Here is a 23,438-nt window from a genome sequence, read left to right on the forward strand (position 1 = left end):
ACCTTATCGGAACGTTATGACACACGAGTGTTCAAATTGTCCCACTGTCTCTGAAGATATACAAATAGTTGTCCAATTACAATTCTCTTTCAAATGAACAATTTAATCGAAAAAGTTTATAAAAAAAATTTATTAAGAATTTTACTACAATCAAAGCTTTTTATATGTACAAATTACGAAAGTTTATTGGCATTAAATAAAAACTAAACGATAACATAATGGCACATTACATAATTCACTAAAAATATAAAAAAAAATGTTTTTGTTTATTAAAAATAAATTTTTGTTTGTTTGTTCACATTGCAATTTATATCATCTTTTCATCTACAAATAAACATTTGAATTGACCCAGAGCATTGACCATTTACGAGACATTTAAGTGAAGTGTAATTGCAGGAAAAACAATTTTCTATTTTTATTTGAAAATAAGAGCAATTTGAAGGTGACATTTGCAATTTTAAGAATATAAAAGCACTCGTATGGTCTCGTCCGAAAAAGAACATCCTTACGAGTCGTTCTTGAAAATTGAGATTTAATCGATGTATATTTAAAAGGTTTTCTACTTTTACAAGTCCCTATCTCCTGTAGATCTAGAGTACACAGATAAAAATGAGATGACAATTTCAAGAGACAATTGAATTACTTCCAAATAGTACAGTCGGAGGCAGTGAAATTTCAGCATGAATTTGTTTCAGCTGATCCACAAATACAATCAAAACCGTTTATCCTTGTTTCTACGGTTGAAGCTGATACAAACACTCGTGTGGTAGTGGTAAAACCGTATAAAGACGTATAAACACTTGAGACAAATTCATGCAGAAATTTCACTGCCTTCAACTGTAAGTAATTCTTTAGGAATTATATTCTGAAACCCAGCTAGGAATTGAAGAAATATAATTCATTCAGGGATTAAAACTGGGACCAAACAATGATGATATTAAGGTTTACCGATCAGTAATAGTAATTAGGTTCCGAATTTGGAGTTAAATAAAAGTAATTCCTGAGGAAATTAAATTTTAATTCCAAAAAAGATTCTATTGTATACTGTTAATCCCGAAAAGATTAGGATCTTCATCCATATCTGTGTGAGTGATTGTCTCCATACATAAAATGAAGCAAATAGTTCAAGTTCTAGGTCAATTGTGTTGTGTGCAATCGGACACCGATGGCATCTTAGACGAAAGAGTCAGGATTAAATCATATTTTTATATAACAAAAATATAATAATCGAAAATGAAATAAATAAAAAAATAATAATAATTTTGTAATCAAATTACTTACTTCATACGAAACATTCATCATAATAACTATGCAGTAGGCTCCCACAGTTCATAAGTTCATGAAAAATATCTGGAAAATTTCGATCGTTGCTAAAGTTCAAAGACCAACTCACAATATTGCTTTACGCCACGCATAACTTTTCGATGATCTTCAGACAGTTAGTGAATCAATTTTCACTTGCAGAACCGATGTACATTTCGTAAACCAATCTTTTCCAGATATCATTCATGATCTCTTGTCTACTCGTCTTAACTTACAAAAATACTTCAAAATTCAGCTTCCATTTATGCTAACGTCTCAAACAACGGTCTAGCATCGCCAATCTTAATTATACCGAAGAAACTCTTCGCTGGTTCGAACAATGTGTACCGATGATTGCCCAAATCGTTCAATTGGATCGTATCACCGTTACGTAAATAAACAACGCCACTGGTGAAACAAGTATTACTTTTGATCACTGGCTGGTGTGAATGTGTCATTGTGGTGCATTGCAGGAAGGATTGAGCATTATGCTGCACAACAAATCCGTTTGTATCGTGAGCGTCATGGTAGAAAATCTGTATGGAAAAGAAAGTGTCGCAAATTGAGATTTTTCGATTTATCTCGTTCGGTTTTACTGTGCAATCTACCTGCGCATAGACGTTGTAGAGACCGTTCTCTTGAATTGTGACGACACCTCTGTCTAATTTAAAGAATCGATCCATGGATAAAATATTCACCCATGGTGATGCTTCCCAGTCGGTGTATGTTCCGCCAGCGTGACGCAAACGACCATTACCTGAATGAGTGAGAAAACACGTTTTCCGATTTTATTTTTCTTCTTGTTTTTTTTGGGAGATTATGAATGGCACAGCATCATGGGCCATGATTCATGGCATTGCTCTTAAAATATGTTTTGTAAGCAAAACTGTCTGTTGCTTTATTCATTGAACGATTTTGATAATTATGTAATTGACGGTAATCTAGGCCGGTTTGGTGTCATGAGAATCACCATCAAATTGTTGGAAAAAAATGTTTTCCGTTGAAAATCTTCTACGGAATGAATCACCTCAAAGATGTAATTTACATAAAACCATCTCCAGAGACCAGATCTAATGTAATTCTGAGAGTGGAAAAATCGAATGATTTTTTTTATTGTACTCTCAAGGGTTGTCTGTTAGTTCTGCGTGTGAAAGAGCTTCAACTGGATGATGGGGAAAATTTTCATTGTTGCATTGTAATTTTGTCAAGCCATTCAATTTCCTTGCACGCACACCATCAACATAATCTTGACCGATTGTACCAAGGGGAACGAAACGGATGTAACGGATGGACATCGAATCAAAGTTAAATTTCGATTTGAATAGATGTCGTAGAGTCTCTAAACCGGTTGAAGTATCAGATTATAGAATAAGCAGGCTAACTTGCGGTTTGATATTTTCATTTTAATGATTTTACAGATGAAAACAACGCACTTCAAGCAAAAGTGATCATAGTGGTCAGGTGCAGAAAGTACTCTATTTTACATGAAAATGTTTTTACAGTTGTGTGACACACTGTCAAGTTTCAGTTATTTAGTGTACCACTCATGCTTGAAGTGCGATGATGAAAAGAAAACGACAGTATTTTGGGTGGCGGAACCAGTCTCCGGACATATACCAGTAGTCGGATACCTATTGTTCTTTCATTCATAAAAAGTTTATCGATGAAAGAAGAATAGGCGTCCGATTGATTACAATTCCGGAGACTGGTGCGCCGATGCATCAAAGCTTTTGACGTTTTTTTTCATCTTTCAACAATTTTCAGCACGGTAGTTTTATTGCCTGTTCAGCCTGTTTTACTTTTAAAAAAATCCAAAATTTCCTCAAATTTGTCAAAAAATTGTTAAGAAATTTTACAAAATTTAGCAAATCCATTTCCTAAAAATAGGCTCTGGTACGACCTATTTAGTCCGGTAAACAGGCTATTTATTACAGCCCCTTGCCAGTTATGAGTACTGAAAGAGAAAATCGAGTCACAACAATGTGTGATTGAAAGTGACAAAACCCGTGGTACGTAACTGACCTCTTTACCCTACATGACTTGGGACACTGCGAAATTATTACTAATCGGTTTTTATACATCAATTCAACTTACCTTCGTAATTTTCATTATTTCCATTGGTGTATTTGCTTGTGTCACCACTATAATGGATGGCTATACTCTTAAAACGATTCTGATTTGCTGATCGACCTACTTACAACAATCGTAAAAGTTGTATAAGTTAAACAAATTATCGAATTTATTGTTCTCTGTATCATCGTCGCTTACCTCGTTTAGGTTTATGAATCGGTCCCGAATGGATGGATTCAACTTCAGCGCTATCCTAAAATTAAAAGTTTTTTTTTGCATTAATCTCTAACGCTTTAAAAATGTTTAATCATGTTGATAGCAAGCTTTGCCGGCGATGCTTCGCATTTGGTATTCTTTTGAATGACAGTTAAAAAAGCCCAAATATAATTAGAAAAGCAAGGCCTTCATCGTACAGACCACAAAGGTAACCTTTTACAAACGGAAATCGCAATGCAATCATTTAATCTGGTACTTCTTTTGTTCAAAGCATCACCTATACGAAATCTTTTAATTCATTCGTTTCAGTATACAGCGTTTGTAAAAGGTTAAGCGAACCCTCAATTTTTCAAAATGTTTTAGAACCAAATTTTCGAGAAGCATTAAAAAGCTGTTGCACATTTCACGCCGATTACGCCTTAAGCAGAATATAAATTAGGAATTTATGTTTACCACCGTACGTCCTTTTCTCATCAATTTAGCGAATTCACTTTTTTTCACAGTTCGACGAAAGGCTTTCGATTTGTCCTCGTTTGTGGGCATGGCCCGACCTGATCGTACACCTACACCGTAGGATGAAGTGGCAACATCATCCTAAAAATAAACCATTTGGTAAAGGCATGAAAGTAGCGGGGGCAAGAGGTTGAAGAGTTTTTAGACCCGTACGAAGTACTGGGGTCTTATAGGTTTACGCATACGTTTGTAACACGTCGAATTGGACTCCCTGAGTAAGGGGAAACCTATTGTGGTTGTCTAGAGATGCCAAATCCGCGAAAAAAAAAATGTCCGTCTGTCCGTCTGTCCGTCTGTCTGTCTGCACGATAACTTGAGTAAAACGCATCCAATTTTGAAAATTCTTTTTTTTCCCGTTTGGTAATGTCAAAAGACAGGCTAAGTTCGAAGATGAGTGATTTTGGATCGACCCCTCCCGAGCTGTGGCCCAATAAGTGCTTTACGGTTTTTCGAAGATATCTCCGGACATTTAAACGTTAAACTTGTAAGTGATACGTCAAATAAAAGGTATTTACAATACCGATCGACAAAAAAAAAGTTTATGGAAATCGGATGACCGACTCGTGAGTTAGACCCCTTGGTGTGGAACAGGCACAGGGCGGCAAGCAGTTTTTGCTTGTAGGTCGGCCACATTTGAACATATTTCGTCTGTTTTAGCTTTATTAGATAGGTATTGACCGTACCAATCAGGGAAAAAAAAGTTTATGAAATTATGTTCTCCGGAGCGTGAGCTAGGTCTCTTGGAGTGAGCTCTTATCTGGCTACTCGGAAGTACAGTGAACGTGGTGTATTTTGACAATATCTCGAGTAAATTTTGACCGAATTTCATGAATTTTTTTTGTTTGAAAGGTATTAACGAATGTAAAGCGTCGGTACTATTTCCGGTCTCCTAACAAAATGGCTGCCGGCGGCCATATTGGATTTTAGTAAAACAGAAATATCTTGGGAAAAATTATACTTAGAGAGTTTCTGTTAACATGGAAATAATTTGTTATGTGTGTGGGGTTTCAGGGATTCCATATATGGACATCTATATATACCTATATACAGCTATATTGAGCTATACACAGGCATATAGAGCTATATAATAGCATATTCCTCTGTGAAATGTTTATATGTTTATATGAAATATAGGTAAATATAGCGGTATATAGCTGTTTAAATAGGAATTTATGAAATTTGACTTCGTACGGGGCTGTCTATATTGCCTCCGGCAATTTAGTTGTATATGATAACAAGGCAAAGAGTGGATAATGTAAGTGATTTAAAAGGAAGAATAGTTTTTCAGCAGAGAAGAAAATGAAGTAAGAGAAATGAAGAGTTTCACATTAAAGGCTTTTGATACGAATAGGTGTTTCGTACGGGTCGGCGTTAGCTATGTTTTTATTGGAGTTTTAGCCATTTATTGTAACGCACCAGAATTGTAAATTGATGGGAAAAGTGAATTTCAGGGAAAGGTGGTAATGTCAGGGGAATAGTAGTTCTTACAATACCGTTTGACGCCCTAGTCGTTACCAAAGTCAGTCACATTAAACTACTGAGTTATTTGATTGCAACAATGCAACATAAGTGAATGTTCAGATTCAGATTGAATTTGCATGGATTCAAAATTAACTCTCAACAAAAAATGTCTGCGAAATTAGCAGTGCAGATTCTGCGCTTATCTTCACACATTGGGCCGCTTCAACGCACTGTCAGTGCGTTGGCCACTTTCATCACTAGTCAACTAAATCGAATTACAAAATCAAATGGAAAATTATATTAACCTGTTGATTTGTACGCTGATTGGCATATTGATGTGAATTATGTTCATTTGATGTTCGACTAGCATGGTTTCGATAGGGCGATTGTACATATTCTGTTGGGGGTGAACGATGCTGTTGGTATTTCTTGGGGAATGAATTATGATGATATGCTGGTAGATTGTGTGCAGAAGGTGTTCTGTAATGGTAAAAGAAAAGACGAAGATGAAATACTGTCTGTGTATTGCCGCACACACAAAAAGAAAAGAAAAGAATTTGGGTCAAACTGAAAAGAATTTATCGATTTTATCATCATTTCATTTCATACCTTCCATCATTCCAATCGTGTCGCAATGCTGGTCTTTTTTTGCCCAACAGTAACCTACTAATTTCATCGTCCACCCTTGGATTGGTTCTGTTACGTTTCAATGCATATGATTCTTCGACAATCGGAACACCATGTATAGACGTTGATCGTACATTCCTTCGGCAATAGAACAGATGTCGTTCAGTGATCAGACTTCCATCGTTTGAAATTATGTACCTTACCTTTTGCCTGCATTGTCGTCGTACATATTATTCTCGTCAATTTCGTAATCATCCGGATCGAAATCGCTGCTTCCCTCTAAATCATCATCCTCGTAAAATTCTTCGTCATCGGTTTCATCGAATGCTCCGAACGAGCCCTCTTCGTTCGGTTCGGGCATCACTGCTGTGTGATCGTACTGTATGGACAAAAAAAGAGTTGTTGGTTAAAGATATGTGTAAGAAACGGTAGCCCTCAAGTGAGAAAAAGTTTCATGAAAGGGTAACCAAAGGTAAAGGGACCGTAGAGGATACAAAAAGCCACTCCGCTATGTCTGAGCCGATCAATTCCCATTCAACATTTTTTGAATTTCAATTTTTTCCCAATTTTGTATGGATTTTCACGGCAGTCATCAAGCAAAAAAAATGTTTTTTTTGAAAGGGTACTTAAGAAAAGAGTATTGCTAGGAGTGATGTGTCCTCAACGGACTCAGAAAGCTGTTCTAATATATCTGAGGTGATCCTTCAAAAAACCTTTTTTTTCTATTGAGACCACCGTGAAGAAGGAATCAGATACAAGTACCATTGATTCCTTAATCGCAATCATTTCTCATATGAGTTTAATCTCAAAATTAACGCAGAATAGTCGCCGTCAACGTCTTAGAAATAAAATGTTAGAGTGGGTATGAGCGACATACTGTAAAGAGAGTTTTACTGGAAACGTCCACAATCTGTATTCCAAATTCCTTTGTATCTTTGTGCTTAATACTGAAGTGTCATCTCTAGCAATTAACATCGATCGAATGAAACGCGAGCGAAACGTTTACGCCTTCATTTTCCTAGAACTGTCTAGCGAAATGTCCTCCTCGTCCTCATTAGAAGAAAGTGTTGTTTTATAGAGAAACAAAAGTGAAGTAAAAGATTGTCCATCAAACACCAAAAAATAGTTAAAACAATAGAAGTACCAGATGCAACGATAATAACTGTGATGCGCGTTGGTTAAAAATGATATCTCTTTGTTTACTAGCACCCATTGAGTGTAAGATCTTGCAAAGCACCATAGCACCGCTCCTAGCATTAACATAAAAAATATTTGGCGGCTGATGGTATTGGTATCAGAAAATACTTTGCATTTATTTCGTGCTATGGAGCAGTGCTATAAAACCACCTAACGACTTTTAAAATAACTGAGCGAATCGAAAGGTTAATGTACCAAAATAATTGACTGACGATAAAAATTAATGCAAAATTAGTTTTTGTTTTAAAGTTTTTTTCCTCCTCTACAATGGCTCTCCACCCGAGAGCAGCGTAAATATTTACTTTTAATTTTAATTTTACTACGCAGAAAGCTTATTGTTTATCCGAGCAGAGGAAAAAAAATGTTCACCGCTGAAAGAATTCGAATGAATGAATGAAATTAGCGAACTATTTGCGGGCCATTAAATGTCGATATTATTGCAGAGTGAAAACTGAGATTTTTTGTGTAAACACTGCATTCCTGATCTTGATCTATCAACAATAATCTCTCAGTGTTCACCGAAAAACAACAAAAATTTTTTTTAAATTTTCTTGTGTCTGTATTTTGGTTCGAAGCTTTTCGATTTCAAACTGAATTGATACAAAAATGTAATCAATTATCGACATTTTTTCCTTCTTGTTTATTTGTTTAATTATTTACCAGAATGTTAACTACCGACTTATACACATTCAAAGAAAACGCTCGTGATCTGTGGATAGACAACACTTCATTTCCACACATTTTCCTCAATCAGGCGTCCGACGACTCGACGACGGAATCAATCGAAAAATAATCATTTTCGAATATCTCTGTAGCTCAGTCAGTCGTTTAATTTTTTTTATCATGTTGATCGGTTTACGTAAATAAATATTTTCGATTCAAAAATAAAATCCATAATTAAGTCAACACGGAAACGTGCAATTGATTCCATTTCAATAAATTCATTCGTCGATTGAAAATTTTTTTGCAGATTAAATATATTGTGAGCCACGTATGAAGTATTATACTACGTCTAATTTTATGGTATTATATTTAGAATAAATTACGAAAAAATGATGTTCTAATTGCACGAACACAACTAGAAAATAGTTAATCTTTGAGAAGTAGAGCCACAGCGAGTGAAAAGCACAAATTATTTTTAAAGAAGTATCTTCCTTACAGTTGTTGCCTAAAATATTATTTAAACCATGGGGAAACGCTGTTTCGAAACTAAAATACTAACGTAATAGATTTTTGTAAATTCTAGTGCATTTCGTCCTTAAATTGCTAATGTGAGCGCTCTACTTATTGTGAACCAACTTCACTGCTATGACATATCATGGATTTTTATCGGAGTGAAGCTTTTTCACCAGAAAAGAAAGCGCAAAGAATAAAATACCGTGTCGCCTTTACAGGCCAGCAGAGGTTTCCCATAGATCTCTGAAAGGGTTGATTTGAATAATATCATCAATATCCACTAGGCCATTCCTAGAGGGTGTTTTAACGTTACACAATTTTGCAACGAACCAAACCACCAATATCACAAAACGTACAAGAAGTCTTCTACAAAATAAGAACGAAAAGGGAAGAGACTGAGAACCAATAATCACGTCTTGGGACGTCGCTTTGATGGAACGAGCCAACGAAGATGAGAAGCTGTTTCGACCTCCGAATATGGTGGTGGTCACAAGGCAGTATACGACAACCCATCGTCCGTTGTAGCCACCATATTTTATGACGAAATGTACTAGAAATATAATAGAAAGAATCATGAAACCTACTGACATATTTCTGGCCAAGACATTCTTTAAATCGATTTTTCACCATGAAGCCATGATCGCTCATTATTAGCCAAATGGAGAAAAATGTAGACCACAACCAGATCTACATTTTTCTCCATTTGGCCAGTAATGAGCCATCATGGCTTCATGGTGAAAAATCGATTTAAAGAATGACTTGGCCAGAAATATGTCAGTAGGTTTCATGACTCTTTACGAAAATCTATTACATTTGAGCTTTAGTTTCCAAACATCATTTCCCTTTAGCGAAATTTATGTTAAATTCAATAAAATACTAGATTTCGAACCAAGCGCACCTCTGTGATACCATAAACGAAAGATGTAACAGATTTAATGATTTTACCGATATGACACGCTTGCCGTGTGTATGCACTGTTAAATTGATCGTAATAGAAAAATACAGTAATAACAGTGCAGTTCTTAAAATAGAAAAAACATTCGGAATGCAAATAGTTCTTTAATTACGAAATGCGTTTTTAACCGTTCTGTAAACAAGACCCAAAAGTTAGCCGACAGGACGTAAAGAAAATGAATGAGTCTCGAGTAGAATTATTGAATTAATGTGTTGTGACATCACTTAGACACAAGTTGGACGTGCGATGGCATATAAAATTATTTAAATGAAATTCAAAAATAAATTTTTGTGGCTAAAAATAAGCCTGGACTAATATTTTCGCTTTATCGAAATTGGTTGCTGTTTTAATTCGAAGCGACCGTTATTACTCAACCACTATAACAGTTATTGCGTTAAAATTCGATTTATGTATCATATCGACCACCATTATATTTGTGGATGATGATGGTTCAATTTGGAACGAATCCAAAGCCAATAAAAAATTTAACAAACTGAGTATAAATAGTGATCCGTCACCACATACCGACCTCCTGCTCCATTATATGATAAAAACAAAATATTTCATAGAAGGTCATTCTTCACACCGCATGATGATCAAACGATCAAATTATAGACCAAATTACGAGCCAAAAAATGTTTTTCTTTCTTTCAAAATAATGATCTCGTGGAATTTATTTCACTTAAAAATTATTTATTTTTTTTTCACATTTAGTGCAGATGAACTGAAATTATGTAAACACATAGAGTTTCGCATACAACAACATATGGTCGTCTTCTCGGCAAGATTCAAGGTTTCAATGTTATGATCATGATCGCGATCTTGAAAGATTTAATTGAATGAATGGATGAATGAGACGTTTCGCTTGGTTTTCTAAAAACAGAATTCATGAATTCATAAAAATTTACAGCAATGTTATGGTAGGTCCGGCTAAACGTTTTATGCTGGACTTCTCTTTACGCACTTTAATAATTTATAATTGCCGTACGAAAAGGAGTGGGTGGTAAATATGTCATCAAATTACTCTAAATTTTTGTAGTGAACGTTTCCATTCACAACACACGACAAAAACAAGCTTAGGTTTTGGTGGTCATTCAATGTTTAACCTGTTACAGATGGCAAGCATATGACCAGTAGTATTATCGGGTCTATTACTTCCATAGATCAAAGCACTTTTAATGGATTGATTTCGAATCTTGTACTTCAATTTTTTTAACATGCATTTTACGATGTAAAGGATGATATTACCCAGAGCTTGTCATTATTTTTGTCATCGTTATCGATAACAGACGAATAGTATGTGACAGGTTAAAATATCCCCAACCGTATTGAAATTCAAAGCGTCTTGTCTCATGTGCCATTTTCGAGTTTCATGCAGTTGGAAGGAAAATTATAGGGTTTCACAAAAAGCTACACATGCTAGGCATTCTATACATTGCCATGCTGATTACAATGACAGGAATGCTGAATTAATCATTCAAAAGGAACAAGGATACGGTTATGTGGTTATGCTTTTAATATCTCTATCCTCTGATACCATTGGGTTTAATCAGTACTCAGGAATAAACGAGAAAACGGTATATGGGCAATTCCGTGTAAACTTTTTGTTTATGAATTCAGGATTAGCGAAAACACCGTTCCAACATCACCGATTCCCAAATTACATGGATTTATCCATATCCAACAAATTAAGGCATTGATTAGTAATCAATGATTACGGTTTTCTACTTGCAGGGAGAAAAGGGAAATTCAACATGTTTCTGTGATTGTTGTTTCGGTTTGTTAATGATTCCTCAAAATCTTCGTTTAACAAAAAATCTAGATTTTTTACTTTAGTATTTCATTCTTTCTGTTCTTTCCTAAACAAAACTCAGATAATGGAAATCTAGAATTTTCATTTATTTAACAAAATTATTTTGGAAACAATTACAAACCACAACATCTCTTAAATTAGAAAACATGTCGAACATTGTTTACCTAAACTCATCAGATATTGAAAAGACTTTTATTCAAAAACTTATTCTCTCTGACGTTACCGACAAGCATATTGTCAGTACATTATTTGTGGATCTAGTACTTCCTTTAATTTAACTGTTTTAACAAAGCTCAACCACACATACATAAATCCACATTAGCCAGAGAACACAACAGATGATATCCAATAAGGACCTTTCTCACATCACGTGCGTGTATAAGGCTGTTATCAATGGTATGGTATAGTAATTAATTTCACCAAAACAAACCGCGTCGTCACTGTTAACAACACAAATAAAAAAAAATCTTTTCTTTTTCTGTTCGAAACATCAAAACATTTCATGCTCAATTTATAGAGAATTTAATAATAATAAAAAATAAACCGGCGGCGCCAGTTATAAAATCTCTATTTGCTTTTGTTTTGCTATAATTTATCTTCGTGTGTAATTTATTAACTCTAAATTTTGTGTATTAATTAACGCCCTCGCATTCCAATGCCTCTAGAAATTCTTCAGTTTTACTAATTACGAACGTACTTCATTGAATTAAATGCAGAGTTTTCACCAGGGTACCGTTGCCGATAGTAAATAAGTCTCGAAATAGGTAATTTCAATAAATCCATGAAAATCAAATGGATTTACTTTAAAACATTAAATCCATCAAAGTCATTACATACTAGAAAATAATGTTTTTCTTCCAGAGAACCGATGAAAATTTCCCGGGTGAAAATTTCGCGAGAAACAAAAATTGAAAATTGATTTCCAGACGAAGGTTATATTTCCCAGTAACAAATTTACGTATAATTTCCATGGCTGACTCATTACGGAGTAATATGGCCAAGCATCCAATAGGATTTTGTTCATTACGTAGTTCATTAAGTAAGAGTAGCTGTGTTAGTTGTTTTATATGTCGTGCACCAATTTAGGAAAACCTCATCATCACCCTATTTGATTATGACATGGCCTATTTTCTCGAACGTCTCGAAATTCTTGAAAATTCTCTTTAAAAAAAATTCTGAAAATAAGCCCTGGCTTTGGTCCTTTTTTCAAACCAATATTTATTGGAAAATCACTATTTTTTATCAACAAAACCCAAAAACCAATCACAGCAGAATATATCAACGCTTCTATCTAAAAGCCATTGGATTGAATTTAATTTTCACTTTGCAATTTCCAAACATCATATGCAAGTTTATTTGTTATCTATGTTATGAATATGATGCAGTACATAAAAGTGAGCAAAGCATCTAATTTTAAACCGATTGGTATTGTATTTGCCAAATGGCGAAGATAAGTGAATCATCACTGTACAATATTCTACTCGTACAAGAGTTTCGTTTAATTGAATTCATTGGAAATTGCATACAATTTCTGTATAAACACAGAAGTAGAATCACAAGACACTCATTCATAAATAAACGAAAGAACGAAGAAAAAAAAACTGTTGAATCATGTAACAGAAAGTGACTTCAATATTTTTACTGTCTGTTCAAAGTAATAACACGAAAACCAAATCAAAGCAAATCGTCTGCCTACGAGAATCAGTTAAAATTATTTAGTTTAAATTAATATTTCCTTTATCAACGCTCAATTAAATTAATTTTGTCTTTCTTTCAGTCTTTGTTGACAAACAACATCCCGAAAGAATTTTTTTTATTTCGTTTTGCGTAACTTTTTAAACAAAAAGACAAACAAAAAATATGCCAATAATTTGGAGCATTCAAACAATTGAAAGTGTATCAATGAAGTCGGTTTAATTCAAATTTATTGTTTCGAGTGAGAGAATGAATGTGAAATAAAAAAAAATAATTCATTTTTATTTGATTCGAATTCGTCTAGGTCTACACACACTACTCACTGGGCATTGAAATAAAATTATTGTTTCAGAGGCGCCGAGTTTATTTAAAAGCCGTGAAATGTTTGTTTTTACTTGCAACATCGTAGAACTCGTAAACTTGAGTGGGTCGAACGTCGAGGTATACATCGTAGACATTTATTAGGAATACAGTGGAGGCTTAGACTATAGTCCTGTTTCGATCATGAACATAGAAAGGAGCGGTGTTGACCCAATATTTGTAAAATTGATTTGCTAAAATCACTGACAAATCTGTAGAGCATGTCCCCAAACTAATTCAATTGAATTTAGAAACTTTTCAGCGTTCCTCTTACATGTTCTAGGATCACCATAGTGTTTCCGTTGATGTTCAGAATGTTGCCATTGTTTTCTTGACATTGTATTAAATTCCATTGAATCTTTGGACTGTTGAGAGAAGATATTTGTTTATATTTCTTCAGACGAAACATAATTACTTTTGCCACAGTATCGCCTCAGTTGTCGGTAACAGAGGAAAGAGCTATCTGCGAATTCCATGGAATTTGACTTTCGATTTATTATGAAGTTTCACACCATTGTAAACAAATGAAGTAGAAGATTTGCAGCACCCACCACCACTCCGAGCGCGTTTCTATTATAGCCCTTATGTTTAAGCTCGCAACTAGCAATGTGTAGCAACAAATACCAGCTGGTACATTCAAACTTTGTCACATAATTGGTTGTCGTATACAAAATGCTTTAGATGTGTAATACACACCCATGGTACATTGCCAAAAGCTGATTACAAAGCGTCATTGAAAAAAGTTCAACATGGGATGGGGACGCTTAACACCTCCGACACCTTTGCATTGTATAATATTTATTGCAAAAAACTCAAAGCCAGGTCAGACTTGGCTTGTTAAGGTAATTTTGTTTGATATATTTGCATTGTCTGATGTGCCTAACAAAAAACCTTGGAAAGTAAATTTTGTGTCTGTGTCTGTTCGTCTATCCTTAAGTTCGAACAAGACTAAAAATAAGTTAGTCAATAAGTCAGACATCATTGTATGAATGAATGACTTTTTGAATGGGGAAACACATTCGGAAATTCTAATTCCAATTGTTGTTATTCATTCTAAATTGACACTTAATTCAGCTGCTTTGAGCAATAATTTTATTATATTATTGTCAATTACTTCAACCAATGGCTTTTGGAGCGCAATGACAAAGTGCACTGTATAAGTGGATGTGACAAATATGACATATTAATTGGACTTAAGATTAATCGTAACATGTGCGTTTATTAGAAGGCTAGTCTTTACACGAAAAATGAAAAATAAAATAAAAACAGAAATGAGAACCCATGATTCCACTTGAACATACATTTGGACAGCAAATCCAATTGAGAATCGAATTAACAGTTTATTGATCTCAACGTTTATATATAACCAGAAATTAATTTATCAACCAAAATAATTGATTTCTCGTGTAAGAATTTGATTTTTCCAACGAATCAAAATAAAATAAATTTAAAAAAACAAAATCTCCAAAAAAATATAGTTTCGGTTTCCGTTATCGGCATATATCATTTTGACAAAACCCATTTTTATATCTAACATCGTAATCAACATTTTATCAATAACCAAACATCGACGTAGAGCAATTATAGTGTGTCTCTATATCTAGTCTATATGTGTGTCTAATTGTCGTGTACTATTATTTAAAATAAGTTTGTTTCTTTGAAAGATATCAACATTATCTTACATGTAATTGCACCATTACATACACAGAACATCGATGTTTCATATTTTTTCCTAATAATTTCTAATAAGCTAAAATTGGGTTTCATTTCCTCCATTTAAGCATCTAGTTAACCTTTCAGAAGCGACAGACATGTCGCCGTTTAATCATCGAATCTGTTACTCATTTTGTTTAAAAAGTATCGTCTAATTTTTCATACGAAATCTTTTACTTCATTTGTTTAATCGATTCAGTTTCATGCTACATTTCAGTATATTTCGTATATTGGTTTCATGCAGCTGTAAGCTATTCACGTCATGCGCTTCTGAATTTTAATTTTGGGTGAATCAGAGGATGAACGAATGAATTGATAATTCAATTGCAACACACTTTGCTCTGAGAATATTTGCCATTAAATTGTGCTAAAATTATTGAAGTAAAAGATTTCTTATTGACCAGGGTAACTTTGCATACTAACCTCAGGCGGAGCTTTATGCGGCACTCATGGGAGCACATGAAGCACTGCCTATATGAACGCAAGGCGAAGAGGCCCTTATATGTCTTGAGAATATTGATAAAGCACTCGTATGGCCCGTAGTCACCTCCAAGCTGGTGAAGGAATGTAAGGAATACGTGAACCTCCTTGGTCTGAGCAATCGGATCAATTTGGTCTGGGTACCAGGACATTCCGGCGTGGAGGGAAATGAGGAAGCGGATAAGCTGGCCAAAGAAGGCTCGACGACTCAGACTCAAACGGGCCAGAACCGTACCTGTCGATTCCCTAGTCAGAGTGTAAAAGATCACTGGAAGACTGGGTCAAGCAAAAATGTGCCAAAGATTTGCTCAAAATGGACCGAAATCGCATTAGACGAGTAGGAGAGATTACGGGACATTGCGGGCTGAATCGGCACATGAATAAGTTGAGGCTTTCGGACACTTCGAGATGTTCCTGCGATCTAGAAGAAGAAACGGGTGCACACCTGATATGTGATTGCCCCAAATGACTTCAACTAAGACGCAGGATGCTCGGAGACTACGAGGTGGTTCCTTCGGAAATTGCTGCAATAGGACCTGACCATAAAAAAAGTCCTTGTCTTTAACAGTGACTGATGTCCTCCCACTTAGCTTAGAAATACATAATTTCCATAAACTTACCGAATTTTCGAAATCCTCCAAATCTTCCATAGCATCAAATCCAATGCGATGTTTCATTTCGTCTAATGCATTTCTTAATTGATCCACTTCTTGTGCAAGTTGTGTCGTTCGTATCGTGTTCCATATCTGCAAGCATAAAATTCGATGTGAATATCGTTTGTTGTGCATCGAACTCCGCACGAATTTCAACCGAAAAACTTTAATTTCTTCGTTTGAAAAAGTACTTAACGAAATATTTTGAAATTTATTTATATGTGAGCTCAGCATAACAAAAAAAAAACAATTTTTTTAAACGAAATATCCAATCATCTTCAGTATAAGTTGTGTAGATGCTATGCATGCATATTTCTATAGTCGCAGGGCATTGTCATCGAAATATGCGATAAGAATTCGTCAGTTCGATATTATTTGTATATACTTATAACTAAATAAACTGTTGGCCACTCTTGGTGTCCCTTTGAAAGAATGCTTACCAGTATAATTATTGCTTTTGAATTCTACGATAACAATAAAACAATTTCTGGGTAACGTTGTGACGATAAATAAATTTGTAAGCAAACCGAAATGTATTTGTCATTCGTTAATCATTTAAATTTGATTTCTGGTTATGCATTCGGTTGCAATTATTATTTTTATTGGATGTAGGCTGGATGTTATTATTGTTTTGAAGATGAAAGTGAGCTTTTCCGCTTCGTATCGCCGTAGAAGCATAATGTTTGAAAGTAATTTTTGAGTGGGTACTGGGTAATGCTTATATTGCCGTAATTTAAACCCTAACGATAATAATGATCGAACCTAGGAGATATACATATACACACTCACCAATGTTGGAGAACGAACTCATATGTGCAATGACCGTTTCTCGACTTAAAAAAAAACTTATTCCGAAATAGGAAGTTCAGGAGCAGTGGAGGAAGGGCTCGAAACTTCCATAACTTTCAAGTTCTCGTGTCTTCATTTCATAATAATTATGTCTCTTACGCTACATACGGCACAGTTATCTGGGGCACATGTATTTTGTACCTATGGGGCCGCAATGAAACCGTATGTGAAGAAGTACAAAATGAAGGCCCGGACTGGCAATATGAAGCGACTCGGAAAATCACACGTACGCCTTTAGTAATTTTATTGAATTTGCTACATTGTTGCCTTTCAATTTATATTTCTTAGGAGCGCTTATTGGTAACAGGGCCAGCGCGTATGTGTTGGTAACATTGATTTGAGGTTTGACATTTCACAGTCTCAAGTCAATAGGATTGGACCACGACAGAGTAAAGTTAACCAGGCAGGAGCGCTGGTTTGACTAGGGACCTGAATAATCTTGTAGCCCTATATTTTTTGCGAATAAAATTTTTCAATTTATGTCAGTGTTCGTTTGAGTTCATTTTCATCCCGTGTATTAGGTCCCTTATTTGACGTTTCGAAAATGAACCGCTCCTGCCTGGTTTATTTTACTCTGCCGTGATTGGACCCAATCATTTTTGAAAACGCCTAGACATCTGTTATCGACAACGACGAAACACAAGGCTCTGGCCAGTGTTGTCTTAAATAGCAAAACGTGTGTTTGATCTATTGACGTAAAAGATTCTTCATCAAACATTTGACAAATAGTTTAAACAACAGAAGTAACAGATTTATTAGTAGTTGTGGAATCTCTGTTCTTTTTAAATTCTTTGGACCTTGGACCACGCATGTCCTATTTACTGTAAACTGTAAATGATTCACCATAGATGATAATTATGTTCAGATAAATCGATAAACCACACTGTTATTCGGTCGGGTTCTATGGCTGTCAACCAGTAGTACGCATTTTCTGATAAATTGGATTAAGATACGTCGCACACGATTTAATGTTATTAATAGTGAGTAGCAATTTACTCTATGCGCGTTTTGTGTTTTTGTTTTGTCGCCAATATCCAATTCAGTTGACCTGATATTTTGTTAGTTCACACCTAATGTACGAGACTCTCAGGGTACTGAGTACCAAGCACCAAGTACGATAACAGAATTTTTAAAAAGGGGCCTCCTCGGAGCAGTAGTCAAAATTTCTCATATAGATTAAGTTTGTAAGGTTGGTATAATGGTACTGCGTCGCAATTATATGTAATTAATAGAGATGTCGAATTTCTGTTGAATAATCTGTTCTGGTGGGTTCAGTGTTCAGCAGGGCCTACTTTTTAGAAACTTTTAGAGAAAATCGAGAAAATCAAGAAACTTTGAGAAATTCAAGAAACTTCGAGAAATATTTCTTGAATTTCTCAAAGTTTCTTGATTTTCTCGAATTCCAGAATTCAAGAAATTCCAGAAAATTCGAGAAACTTCGAGAAATTCAAGAAATTTCAAGAAACTAATTTCTCGAGTTTCTTGAAGTTTCTCGAATTTCTCGAATTCGAGAAATTTTAAGAAATTCGAGAAAATTCAAGAAATTTCGAGAAATTCAAGAAATTAGTTTCCAAAAAGTAGGCCCTGGAGTTCAGTGCTATGGTCCAAGCCAATCTTTTTGTTAACAAACTTTGACTTTCACTTCAATTTTCCGTACGAATCATGAGGGCTCAACCAACAAATAAAAATACAAAAATGCATGAAAATAGATTATTTAGCCACAAAAGACACCCTAAAAAGCAACTTTTCTTTTCTTAATGAACAAGATTCCAACAAGATGGAAGTTTTGTGGTCAGGCGAAGCAATTGTCTGATGTTGCATAATTCACAGAAAATTTTTGTCGAACTAATAAGGAACTTCCTGACGATATAAAATACCCTTTCATTTCTTGATACTGATCAATGCACTCCAAAAACAGACAAAGGAACAAAATTTAAATGAGAAGTCTCCACGGCGCAATAGTCCAAAATTCTCGTATAAATTCAGGTGCTTATGTTGCTGTAATGCCACTACGTTACGGAGGGTCCATACAAAATAAGAGGCTGAATGACAGGTAAAAAAATCTGTTCCTTTGCCTGTTCTTGGAGTGCGTTGACGTAATGCACTATAACTTCCACCAGCGAATTTCTTCCTCGAAAACTAATATCTCATCTAAACTTGCCTAAGAGCACTCGCACTACATCCGATGCTAAGTCACGTATTTGCAATGATTTCAATTTCTAATCAATTTTGCCTTAATAATCATTTCTTCGGAAAGAAAACACGTAACGCATCCATATATGCATGATGAATATACTCATGAATCTATCGTTTTGTTATGCGATTTTTAACATGGCCTTAGAACATAAGCGAATTTTATTTCTACGAAATTTTAAAATGAAAAAAAGTTTACCTCCAAGCCGAGTATAGCACAGCAAAACAACACCATAAAAACCGCAAAAATTGTTAATCGCATTTTATTGCCATTAGCATAACGCTTGTTACTGCACTGTGAGCCATGGCTCGGTAAGGATATAAAAGATTTCAGTGATTCGGCAGTCATTTTCTTTTAAATTCGTTTGTTTTTCTTAAAATTTCTTAAATATTCACGACTTAAAAACGGAAGAACTTTTTTCTCTCTCTCAATCGGGATTGTTATGTCAAGGATAGTTAAAATCACAGCACCTTTTCGTATCACACGACTGTTTTATAAATGGGATTCAAAACTACCAATTTCTTTGCAATTGTCTCAAACACTTAATTTAATTTGGCAAAATCAAAAATCGATTTTTTTTAGTTTTGGTCAATTACACTTAATTCATTCGAATTCCGATCGAATCATTATGTTTAATAGAAAAATATCATTCACCGTCCGTTTGTTACGAGCAACTAAAAACCACTGAATGTTCAGCTCAAAATTAAGTCAGAAAATTTTATTTTTCAAAGACAGTAAGACGCGCATGTATATTCATATTCATACATGTACAGAAACTATATCAACGAAACATTTTTTTGAATGAAAACAAATTTGCTAACACAGCGCAGTGGATAGAAGTATAAGCAAAGTGTTGCGCCGATAACCGAAAATTATTCGCGATTAATGATGAAATGATGACGATGATGATTTTTATTTTGAATTCATTTTTTTACAGCTTTTAAGGTTTTTGTTTTGTTTATCTTGTGTTTGGCAACATAAATTTTTTTTGGACGATGGTGTGAACATGTTGTGTTCAGACAAACATTTTGTTTTCTTATTTAATAGATAGCAGTGGGTTCTTACAAAACACTGTCTCAATTAGTTGATTTCTAATTATTGATAAAATTGCGGCGCAGCTTACAAATATGTTTTGGCGAACATGCTAATGACATCATATTCAACGAGGGTCAGGGTCAAGAGAATTTTCATAGAAAGAAGAATGCGAGATTGCAACGTGCAACGCAAATCGTGACATTCTAAAGCAGAAAATTTCGGCAAGAAGAAAATGGAATGTAGGAAAAGAATCTGTTGCAATGGTTTAGTGACTTTCTTCTTTCTACATAATAAAACCGAAAGATCGTTAGAGTTAGGTTCAACTAATTCTAATTCGCTAGAAATGTTGATTTCTTAGGAATTCCGTTTCTCTAGGAATTGCGCTTCCGTAGGATCTACGATTCACTCAGAATTACTAAAAGTAAACAAAAAAAAGGTAAAACATTGTGTCAGTCGGTTAGGAATGTCAGCGTGGTTAGGAATGTCAGCGTGATTGGGAATGTCAGCGTGGTTAGTAATGTCAGCGTGGTTAGGAATATCAGCGTGATTAGGAATGTCAGCGTGATTAGTAATGTCAGCGTGGTTAGGAATGTCAGCGTGGTTAGGAATGTCAGCGTGGTTAGGAATGTCAGCGTGGTTAGGAATGTCAGCGTGGTTAGGAATGTCAGCGTGGTTAGTAGTGTCAGTATGATTAGTAGTGTCAGTATGGTTATTAGTGTCAGTATGGTTAGTAGTGTCAGTATGGTTTGTAGTGTCAGTATGGTTAGTAGTGTCAGTATGGTTAGGAGTTTCAGTATGATTAGGAGTTTCAGTATGGTTAAGAGTGCCAGTGTGGTTATAAATGACAGCGTTGTTGGGAGTGTCAGTGTGGTTGGGAGATTCAGTGTGCTTGGTAGAGCCAGTGTGACTGGGAGTGTCAGTGTGATGAGAAGTGTGAGTATAGTTAGTAGAATGTGGTTTGGAGTGTCAAAATGGCTGGGAGTGTCAGTGTTGTTCTCAAATTATCATTATACCTGAGGAACGACCCGAAATATTTTGATAATTCATTCCGGGGATGGTGGTAGTATTGACTATAGAATGATAAAGAAATGATAATGATTTCTATCGCCTTTGATTGAACTGAAAAGCTCTGCTTGTCGTATGTTCGCTGTTGGTATGGTTATTGTTTTCTGTGGAAATGGTTCGATGAATATAACAACAGGCAGAATTTATATGTAGACCTTATCTTCATCACCTAATTCTCAAAATTCCTACCGAATTCAACTAAACGAATGTCTACCATCTAAATGTTTAATATATACACAAAGTTCAAACCTCAAAAAGACGCACCATTCTGTACATTCCGATGCGTATTGATTTCCTAATAAAATTCCTTTTTCATTAGAATTTCATCATATTTACACAAAGTTTTCATGTGCAAATGAGATAGGTTCGTTGACTCCTCCAATCGTTTTAGTTTTCTTCTCCAGTTGAATAATAAACATTTCTCAAGTGTTGTCGAAGAAAGTAAGTAGGAAGATGACTCCAAAAATAGATGAGGATGTGATAGAGTTTCGTTGGTATGTGGTACGCATGATGTGAAGAATTTGGAATATGTTTGCAAATTAGGCGATGTTTTGTTTCTTCTCTGTTGAGCGTTTGTCTGTATGTCGCGTCGTAACTTTGACTTTGAATTTTATTACGTTTAAATTCAGGTAAAAAAATATTCAAAATTTCACGAACAAATCCACAGTTTCTGTTTGTATTGGGTAGTGGCTTTTTCATAGTACTACCAATTTAACTAATGCCCTCAATTAGTAGGAACGAGTTATCGGGAGCGTCGTATTTGAACTATAGAAGCGTATATTCCTTCGACAACAGTAGATAAACACTAGCTCTCAATAAAACTTTCAATGTAACAATCTCAATTATCTCTAGAATAATGAATGGGTTAGGTCCACGCACTTCAAGTATAAGTTGTACTCTAAATGGGGTACTGAAAAATGATAGTATGTCACACAACTGTAAGGGGCCATTCAAATAGTACGCACGCTATAAAAGTCGATTTTTGGAAAGCTTGTATGGCATCACGCTTTTGTCAGACTCCCATCCCCCCTAAAAAGAGTGCGTACTATTTGAATGACCACTAAAACACTGTAAAAAACCAGTTCATCACTTTTGCTTGAATGGCGTTGGTTAGGTCAGAATATGTCAAAATCATAGCGATCAAATTACAAATCTGAGGTCAAAAAGGCTATTTACATGTGACGATTCAACAGAGCAAAGAAAACGTCGCTCAAAAATTGCGTAGAATCACTTTATACCAAGGCAAATCCTCTTATCACTCATTCTCGGTTGAACTAACAAATTCCTTGAATAAAACTAAAATCAAACAAAAATTAATTCATTTGTGGGAATTTCCAGATAGCTCAACGATCTAATAAAGAGAATTGTTTATTCACTAGATACTTTTTCACATTCCATTCCATGCATGACTAGGCTATTCTCTAACTTTTAATGTGTGTCATATAATTGATAACATTTAACATCCATTTTTGCCATGTCGAATCAGCCAAAAAGCAGCTATTATTCAAACAATCCCCAATGATATACGGCTTAGTGATTCGTCTGATCTCCATCGATAAGAAAATGATTCAAAATCAGCATGTTCGGGTGGCGCCGCGCCGGTTATTCGATTGTATTTCGATATTTCCGTTCAAATTTCTTATATGGCATGGCAACCAACGAATTATGCAATATTTTTAATCGACAGTTAAGCCTAATTTATTGCTTCATCGATTGGCTCAATAAATCAAAAAGAACGAAAAATTATTTGTTTTCAACTGGACGAACTTTTTAATTAACCCGAACAGAACGAGACTTCTTGTTTTCTAAATACGGTTCTGAGACTGCTGCTCGGAATTATTTGAAATATAAAGAGCTTCGAGAAAGTGCAGTACGGAACTGGCCATACTGGGAATTCGCGTGGACTTCCCAAGGTCTTTTTGCCTGAGTCGGACGAAGACGCGAATGGCCTTTTTAAGATTTTCATTTATTCGCAATGATTTATTTGTAAAATTTAAATTGCATGTGTTGTTAAGTGTCCCCCTTCAATTCGCCTCTGAAATAACACAGGTCGACAATTTTTCC

General features: G+C 35.1%; 1 protein-coding gene across 8 annotated transcripts; it reads right to left on the reverse strand.

The window, feature by feature from the left end:
- Positions 1-111: 111 nt before the first annotated feature.
- On the reverse strand, positions 112-19,970 carry LOC119079334 (protein eiger). Of its 8 annotated transcripts, none has more exons than XM_037187153.1 (10): positions 19,473-19,970; positions 16,199-16,324; positions 6,393-6,568; positions 6,172-6,327; positions 5,868-6,042; positions 4,042-4,182; positions 3,571-3,625; positions 3,397-3,492; positions 1,911-2,059; positions 112-1,838 (listed from the first exon to the last, which is right to left on the reverse strand). In XM_037187153.1, exons 1-10 carry the CDS (start codon positions 19,620-19,622, stop codon positions 1,566-1,568), a joined length of 1,497 nt encoding a protein of 498 aa, XP_037043048.1. In that variant the 5' UTR covers positions 19,623-19,970; the 3' UTR covers positions 112-1,565. The 8 variants fall into 8 exon arrangements, with proteins under 8 accessions (XP_037043048.1, XP_037043047.1, XP_037043049.1 ...); XM_037187152.1 differs by having other exon boundaries at positions 3,397-3,495; XM_037187154.1 differs by having other exon boundaries at positions 3,397-3,495; positions 3,571-3,616; positions 4,039-4,182.
- Between the last annotated feature and the right edge of the window lie 3,468 nt (positions 19,971-23,438).

This window comes from Bradysia coprophila, unplaced genomic scaffold, assembly GCF_014529535.1.
Source record: "Bradysia coprophila strain Holo2 unplaced genomic scaffold, BU_Bcop_v1 contig_324, whole genome shotgun sequence".
Lineage (NCBI taxonomy): Eukaryota > Metazoa > Arthropoda > Insecta > Diptera > Sciaridae > Bradysia > Bradysia coprophila.